General features: G+C 50.8%; 1 protein-coding gene across 4 annotated transcripts in view; it reads left to right on the top strand.

The window, feature by feature from the left end:
- The window catches only part of TLN1 (talin 1), a 31,976-nt gene that overhangs the window by 835 nt on the left and 22,576 nt on the right, over nucleotides 1-8,565 (top strand). For all 4 annotated transcript variants that reach the window (XM_036855047.1, XM_036855044.1, XM_036855046.1 and 1 more), the window contains exons 2-8: nucleotides 5,625-5,792; nucleotides 6,036-6,133; nucleotides 6,398-6,527; nucleotides 6,629-6,781; nucleotides 7,042-7,184; nucleotides 7,294-7,421; nucleotides 8,147-8,207. In XM_036855047.1, the coding sequence (XP_036710942.1) occupies nucleotides 5,663-5,792; nucleotides 6,036-6,133; nucleotides 6,398-6,527; nucleotides 6,629-6,781; nucleotides 7,042-7,184; nucleotides 7,294-7,421; nucleotides 8,147-8,207 (843 nt within the window). In that variant the 5' untranslated portion in view covers nucleotides 5,625-5,662. The remainder of the gene's footprint in view (nucleotides 1-5,624; nucleotides 5,793-6,035; nucleotides 6,134-6,397; nucleotides 6,528-6,628; nucleotides 6,782-7,041; nucleotides 7,185-7,293; nucleotides 7,422-8,146; nucleotides 8,208-8,565) is intronic.

Genomic DNA, 8,565 nt, shown 5'->3' with positions numbered 1-8,565 from the left:
TAAGTCAAAGTTAGAGTTCAGGGTCAGGTTAAGGGTCACCAACAGGAACTAGGTTAGAAGTCCAGTTTTAGGGATTAGAGAAGGTTGGCATAGTCAGTATTAGGGATAAACAGGGAAGGGGTGAATCAGGAATCAAGTGACAAATGAGCTTTAGGTTTAGGGGTCAAGATTTAGGGTTAAGGTCGGGATTTGGTGCTAAAGGTAAAAATTAGATCAAAATTAGGGATCAGGGATTGGGTTCAGGTGTGTGCTAAGACAGGGATGAGTGTCAAAGCCAGTACTGGGAATCAGGAGACAGATTAGGGTCAGGGTTAATGTTAGGAATTTCAGGCAGTTTTCGGTGTTGTAGTTGAGGTCGGGGTGGTTGACCTCGGGCAGGTAAAATTTAAGAGATTGGCAGTAAGTAGATGCCCTTGTTTTGCGGGGAGGGCTCTTATGCCTGTGTAGTCACGGGGGCTTCTTTGGCCCAGAGAAATGACAAACTAATTTCAGGCAGGGGTTCTGGGCTTCAGCTAGAATTGCAAGCATCTGGGATTCCAGCTTCATTCTACTGTCTAAGCCTAGGGCTCTTGCTGTGACCACCACAGTTGAGGGGCAGGGGTTTCTGGACCATGTTGTTTACAAGATAGGAGGTGGGAAAGGGTTAGGGACTCAGGAGGTGTACAAGGCTTAGTAACAAGTGGGGGACTGCCTAGGGGAGAAGGGATGGTGATTAAGGGGGAAGCAGACCAAGGAAACTGCTCCCATGGGAGAAGGGGATGGCTTAATCCTCTGAAAGTTCAGCCCTACTGCCTCCCTCTTCCCTCATTCCCTGGATATTAAGCCTTCCCCTCCAACTCTCCTCCCTGGCCCTGCATTTCACACCCTTCAGGCCTACCCACTTACAGAATACTTCCCTTGCCTTTAATGCTCCCATGTTGTTCACCTTACCATCCGTTCTCAGTGTGAATTCTGCCTCCCTTCCCACCCCTGAATCCGCACATCCTACTCTCGTGCAAATCTGAGCTTTCCCATCATTTTAAAGCACTCTCCCACCATTTTCACCCACTCATTCAAGTGCATACCTCCTGGTCATCTGCTGAATACCCCACCACCAGTCCAACACTACTGCCAAGTCCTTATGGTCCCTGCTATGTGCCATTCCCTGATTCTAAGCCTCCTTAATTTCTTGGTCCAGTTATAGATCCCCTTCCCCCACTCCCCCAAGAGAAAAGAGGAAATGAGACCCAAAGAGGAAACTGGATCTTGCTGATCCCACGCCCAGCCAGGCCACTGACCACACCCCCATTTCACTCCCAGCCTGACCCTGCCACTGACCACAACACTATCCCCTACCCAGCCTGACCCGGCCACTGGCTGCACCCCATTCCCCTCAACTCCATCTTTACTTAGACACTGCCAACGTCCCTTCGCTCTCCCCCCACATCCCACTAATGTAGCCTAATTTAGCCACTTACCACATCTCTTCTCGACGTCCTGCAGCCTGACTTGGCCTCTGACCTCACTCCATCATTCCCTGTCTTAGCCACCATCCACATAATTATTCTTCCTCTTCCCCCAGCCTGATCCAGTGACTAACTATAGACGTATTTTTCCTACTGTTATCTTCCCCAGTCTTTCTTTACACTTTGTCTTCCCCATTTCCAGGCTGATACAGTCACTAACCCCATCCCTTCTGCCCCTACCTGGCTGCTAACCACATCCCCTAACTGCAGCCTCATCTTCACATTCTCAGCTCCACCTGCTCCTTTCTTTCCCCCTTTCCCAGTTCCTTGCCTAAACTCAAGCTCTCCCAGCCACTCTGAGTGCCTACTGATGACGTGAAGCAATGGGACCCCAGCCTGACTTCGGGCCTTGGTTTCTGAGGACAGACTGTCATCAGGTCCTGTCAGTTCTACCTCTTAAAATTTCTAATGAGTGACGTCCTGCTCTCCACTATTCTAACTCTGGCTTCATTACCTCCCACTTGTGCTAATGCAGTGTCTTTATAACCAATCTCCAAGGTAGATGCCAGAGTTATTTTCCTAAAGTTTAGTTCTGATTATGCCCCTTCTCTGATCAAAGCCTCCCTTTGCCTCCTGTTGCCCTCCGGTAGGTGAAATTCCGCATACTCCTGCTGAGTTCTCCCCTGCCTTTCCGCCCTAACCGTGACTTCCCCATCACTGCTCACTTGCAGGTACCCTGTGCTTCAACCAGACTGCCTCCTCACTTCCCTGAATGCCCCTCCGTGATTTCCTGCTTCTCCACCTTTGCTTATGCTATTCTCTCTGCCTGGAATGCCACCCCTGACTCATCTCCGGCTGGCTGGAATAGTGGAGAGAGCTTGGGCTTCGGAGTCAGAGACCTGGGTTTGGATCCTGGCTTCACAACTTATTAGTTTGTGTGACTTATTAGCTGTGTGACTTGTTCAAGTTAAACACTTGAACAAGTGTTTAACTTCTTTGAGCCTCAGTTTCCTAATCTGTAAAAATGGAAATAACGACACCTACCTTGCAGGGTTGCTGTAAGGATTAAATGAAATTATGTACACAAAGCAATTGACATATAGTCAATAAAAGATAGATCATTGTTATTTTTTATTATTTTTATTTTTTTTAATTCTAACTTCAAATGACACTCTTCGTGAAGACATTTTAGTCCCCGTTCCCTGACCTAAAGGGATCTCTCCCATGAGCACATACCACCTGGTTCTTACCACATCCTGCCTTCTGTAACTTTGTATGTAGCTCATCCACTCTGCTGACTGGGAGCCCATTGAGGGCATAGGCTAGGGCTTACCCGCCACTGAGAGTTTGGCCCAGGGCCTTCCCATAACACGCCCTCGAAAATGCTCGCTGGATGGATGGAAGGAGAATGTCTGTATAACGGGAGGAGAGGTGTTGGGGCCGAGTGCTGTGTGCTTGCCGATAGAGGTGTATTTGTACGTCCCAGCTGTGTGCGTGGGGTGGAGTCCATAGGAAGATGACGTGGTTGTGATGGATCTGTGTAGGGCTGTGTGTTTGAGATAATGCGTATGTAGAGACTGTGTAAGTAGCTTTGTGGGAAAGAGCTCTGTGCATAGGCTGGGGTACATAGGCTCTGTGCATAGGGAGAATGAATATGCATGGATCTGGATGTAGGTGGGGAAGGGTTGTGCTGGGGGAAGTCAGGTCCAGCCCTTCAGCTGCCCAGTCCAGCCCTAAATGAGCCTCCAGCAGCCTGAGGCCGGATATGTCAGTCTCACCCACAACCCTCCCCTCCCTCTCAGCGGTTACAGACTCAGAGGCCAAATTTGGTAACAGACTGAGTGTTACTCCCCCAGCCCTCTTACATTCTGACTCTGTCTTCAGCTTTCTGTCTCCCTTTGTCCCTCTCTGTAACTCCCTGTCTTTCTGCAGCTCCCTTTGTGGGTACCTGCTCTGACTGTATTCTCTATGTACCCCAAATTCCTTACCCCCAGTACATTTACATTCCATTCCTTGCTGGGGATTTGACCTCCTGTCCTCTATCCCCCCCCCCCCCCCCCCCCCCCCCCCCCCCCGCTCCAATTGCCCAACTCCTCTGGAATGCATCTCAGGAATGTCTTGAGGGAGGAGGAGTTCTCTGGGAGGGGGACACAGAGGGGGGGGGCATTGTTGCTGTTCCATAAAACATGATAGAAAGGGGAGCAAAGTTCTCAGTCCGGAACAGGAATTGGACAGCTTCTCCCCATACTTCCAGGGGCCTGGTTCTGTGCTATCATCGCCCCCAACTCGCTCAATTCCCTTTCCTCCCTCACCCTCTTGTAGCCATGTGGATGTCCACTGAGGACCAGCCTGAAAGTGAGGGTAGCCATGACTCAACTCCCTTATCGGGGTCTCACCAGAGGTTTCCGTGCTTGAGGAAGAAGGGGGTGTCCATATGTCCGGAGGAAATGGGGGGAGACATGCAATTTCAGCTTAGGGTCTAAGGTCTTTTCAGTGTGCCCTCAGCTTCGCAGACCTTCCAGCGACCCAACAGCCAGGTCTGTCCAGCTATGGGGAGAGGTGCTCCAGGAATGGGGAGGGGAGTAGAGACCTAGTAGTGGGGAGACTGGGAGAGTCCGCTCTTGGGAGTAAAGATAGAGGACGAGCTATGACTGCTTCTTTTTTGAGACTCTGTACTATTTATAAGGTTAGAAATTGTCTATCAGATCCCTGGTCCAGACCTTTCCCACATCTGCCTCCCGCCTCCTGTTTCTACCTAGATTTTCAATCCCTCCTAATCTCTTCACCCTCCAAAAACATACCCCTTGCCAAGTTCCCTGGTCCCCAGCTGCTGTTTCCTAACACCCCCACCTCTGCTTCCAGCCTTCTCTCTAGTCTGCTTTCTCCCCTTTGGGGCTAGCAGTTTGCAGAGAGGGCAATGGGCAGCCTGGATTTGCTCACTCTCTTAGGTAAGAGGCACCAATCTCTGTGCAGAGCTGGGTCACATCATCAGCTGTCAGGCAGACTTGTGGTCTGGTACACTCTGCACTGCCTGCCGCCTCCACTGAGAGGTGGTGCCGGGAGGGCTGGGTGAGACTGGTGTCCCTGGCCGCAATGAAAATACTGTCAGGAGAGGCAGCTGAGATGGAGGGCAGAGTTTCAGAAGGACTAACTGAAGATGAGAGAGCATAGGAGGAGTTACGGTGAGAACTGGGTAGTAACTTGGTGACTTAGAAGGAGCAAGGACTGAGTTAGAAGGACTGGGCTCTTTCTCTGACCTGCTTTGAAACACACACACACACACACACACACACACACACACACACACACACACACACACACACACACACACACACACACACACACACACACACACACACACACACACACACACACACACACACACACACACACACACACACACACACACACACTCTGATTCCCCTTCAGCAAAATTAAAGAGTTGATTAGATCACTTCGGAGATCCCTACGGATTAGAAAATCATGATTCTAGCTTGACTGCTGGGGAACCAAACATGGGCCAAGCTCCTCCGGGAGGCCCCTAGCACGTCAGGTTAGAGGAAAGCTGAGACAAGTGGGCCTGGATGGATTGAACAGCAAGTGTTTGGCCTCCCTGCTGGACTAGCTAGAGACAGTGTTTGCAGGTCTCAAGAGCCCTTGGGGATTATCTAATATAACGTCTTCATTCTGCAGAGGAGGAGGCTAAAGCTGTGAGAGGGAAGATCATATGATGAGTCAGGGCAGAGCTCTGAAAATTCCAGACAGGATGAAGCCAGCAGGGTATAGTAAGAGACAAAGAGAGAAGAAGACTGAACCAGGAAGGATGAAAACAGGGCAGAGGCGGGGCTGGGAAAGGAGGTGAGCAGGGACAAGGGTAAGAGAGAAACACTTGGAAGAAAAAAGGGAGGCACAGATTCCAGTGCTGGGGGCGGGGCGGTGTCCTCGCGTAACACTGCGTTTCAGACCTGCTTTTGTACCTTGCAGACCAGCCTCTCCTTCAGATGTCTTAGACACCTTAGACATCCATCTGATGCAACTCATCTTTCATTCTTTAAAATTATTATATAAAACAAAAACAACTTCACTGCTATCTGTTTTGGTGACTCCCTTTCCTGGGGCTCCATCTGGGGGGCCTCCTCTCCTCCAACAAGGGTGTATTCTAATGCCCTGATGCCATAGGTCAGGTATAGCCAGGCTGGAGAGGAGAAGCCGCCACCATGGTTGCACTTTCGCTGAAGATCAGCATTGGGAATGTGGTGAAGACGATGCAGTTCGAGCCGTCTACCATGGTGTATGACGCCTGTCGCATCATCCGTGAGCGGATCCCAGAGGCCCTGGCTGGCCCTCGTGAGTCTGACTACCCAGATGGCTGGGGCAGGAGTCCTTGATCCCTTCTCATTCCCAGGCTCTTGGCCTTGGGGGATGACTTTGTTGTCCCCCAAGGCTTCTCATCGCTCAGGTCTGTGCTCCTTGGTTCCCTCCCTCCCCTTTAGGCCCCGGATCACTGAGAAAATAATAAGGGGCAATGGTGCAGCCATTCAGCCACACTGGGGTCCTTATAAGTCTGAGGTGATCCATCCTCTCTTTTAGCCAGCGACTTTGGGCTATTTCTGTCAGACGATGACCCCAAAAAGGGTATATGGCTGGAGGCCGGGAAAGCTTTGGATTACTACATGCTCCGAAATGGGGTGAGTATGACTTCATCAAGGACCACCAATATCCTCTTCCATCACTTCCCTCCTTCCACTTCCTATTTTCAACACCCGCGTCTGTTGTCTCTGACCTCCCCCATGCTTTTTTTCTATTACAGGCAGTCATAATACCCTGCTTTCGAGCGAGCCACCATAGTCTTCCTTTTAGTAATCTACTTTCCTCCTGCCTCTGGCTGCCTAAAAAGGAAGTAATACCTTTAGCTTAAAGTGGGCCCCTGCCTCCTATTCCTGCCCCAATAGGACACCATGGAGTACAGGAAGAAACAGAGGCCCTTGAAGATCCGTATGCTGGATGGCACTGTGAAGACTGTCATGGTGGACGACTCTAAGACCGTCACTGACATGCTCATGACCATCTGTGCCCGCATTGGTAAGGGGCTCGTGGGGCCGGAGGCTCAGGGGGAGGCCCCAGCTCTGCCGGAAGACCTGGCTGCAGTGCCTGGGATGCTGCCAACCCACCCCCTCCCCCAGGCATCACCAACCATGATGAATATTCACTGGTTCGAGAGCTCATGGAAGAGAAGAAGGAGGAGGTGACAGGGACCTTACGAAAGGACAAGACACTGCTGCGAGATGAAAAGAAGATGGAGAAACTAAAGCAGAAGTTGCACACAGATGACGAGCGTAAGCAGAAAGGGACAGAAGAGGGCATTCGAAACAAGCAGGGTGGCAGGGGCAGCCGTTTCTGTGTTATTTACTGAATACTTGCTTTTGCAAGGCACTGTTTAAACACTGGGGATGCATCTGTAGTAAAACAGAGTCCTACACTCACGGAACTTAACATATTAGTGAGAGAGGGTAGGAAATGAAGAAACAAACAGCCAGAGATTAGATGGCACAGGGGCTCTAGGGGCTTGACATTGAGGGGACTCTCCGTGTCCCAGTGAACTGGCTGGACCATGGCCGGACGCTGAGGGAACAGGGAGTGGAGGAGCACGAGACGCTTCTGCTCCGGAGGAAGTTCTTCTACTCAGACCAGAATGTGGACTCCCGGGACCCTGTCCAGCTGAACCTTCTCTATGTGCAGGTAGGGAGAGGACTTGCCTGGCATGGGGTGGTAGGGAGAGAGGCAGAAGCGCAGTGGGGGTATCTCTGTACCCCAGACAACATTCGCCTCCTTTCGCTGTGCTCTGCAGGCACGAGATGACATCCTGAATGGCTCCCACCCTGTCTCCTTCGACAAGGCCTGTGAGTTCGCTGGCTTCCAATGCCAGATCCAGTTTGGGCCCCACAATGAGCAGAAGCACAAGGCTGGTTTCCTCGAGTGAGTGACCCTCATCCCATACCCTGTCAGGGCCCAGGACTCCCTCCCACTGTGGCCCCAGCACAATGGGCCTGTCTCCATCCCAGACCTTCTCCCCTATTTCCTCTTCTCAGGTCCCAGGGTCTGACCCATATGGGTACCTTTGCAGCCTCCATCGTCCATTTGTCTCCTCCCTGGCCTCATGTGGAATATAAATGTAGTCCAGAATCTCTGCCCCTGCCCCCTACCTCTGAAGTAAGCATGTAACTTTTCTGAGATGCTCTGAAGAATTGTACTGCAATAGCCAGAGGGAAACTACATTTTCGTCACAGGGAACATCAGATTTCAAAAGTCTCACAGGTCTCATCCACTGGTATTTCTCAGAATATACACAGTTTGGTGTGGCTTTCTCAGCTTCCTACAAGCATGGTCATCCTTCTAGTGAACTCCTTCTGCTCTTGGTTCCCTAAAATTGTGCTCTCGACCCTCTTTTCCTGAAGGAATGAGCCTCCAACTCAAGTTGCCTTAGTCTCTTTCTCTGTAAGGAGGGACACAGGCTGTATTCAAGAGTTAGTACTAAGTCATCTCGATTTCAGGGACGATCCAGACTCTAGTCCCTTGAGTCTTCCTTCTCCCCAAAGATAATACTCTCCTAGACATTTCCTTACAACCCTAGGCCCACAGTCCATGGCCCACATAGCCCTGATGCTGTCCACTACATGCTGACCCTCCCTTTTCTGGTGTAGCCTGAAGGACTTCCTGCCCAAGGAATATGTGAAGCAGAAGGGAGAGCGTAAGATCTTCCAGGTGAATGGGGATGGGGAAAGTGTTTGGGATGACCCGGGAGCTTTGCTGCTTAATCCTACTAACTAAATGGACCCCCGCCCCCTCCTCATCACCCCTACCCTGCTTCCACCCTCCAAGCTGTTCTCCCACCCCTCCTGCACCAAGAAAGCAGAAGACCTGGGCTTCTGGTCTCCACCTGCACACTGCATCTGCTGTGGAACTCAGTTCAGTAATCTTGTTTTCTTTTCTTTACCTCTAACATGGGATAACTATCTTTCCTGAGTAGGATTGATAGGGGAATCAAACGAGATAGTATGCCCAGATTACTGTGAAGAGTATATATCTTCGTACAGACGGAAGGTGTTATCCCCACTCTTTG

Source organism: Balaenoptera musculus, chromosome 6, assembly GCF_009873245.2.
Source record: "Balaenoptera musculus isolate JJ_BM4_2016_0621 chromosome 6, mBalMus1.pri.v3, whole genome shotgun sequence".
NCBI lineage: Eukaryota > Metazoa > Chordata > Mammalia > Artiodactyla > Balaenopteridae > Balaenoptera > Balaenoptera musculus.
This window is presented reverse-complemented; position numbering and strand designations above follow the sequence as displayed.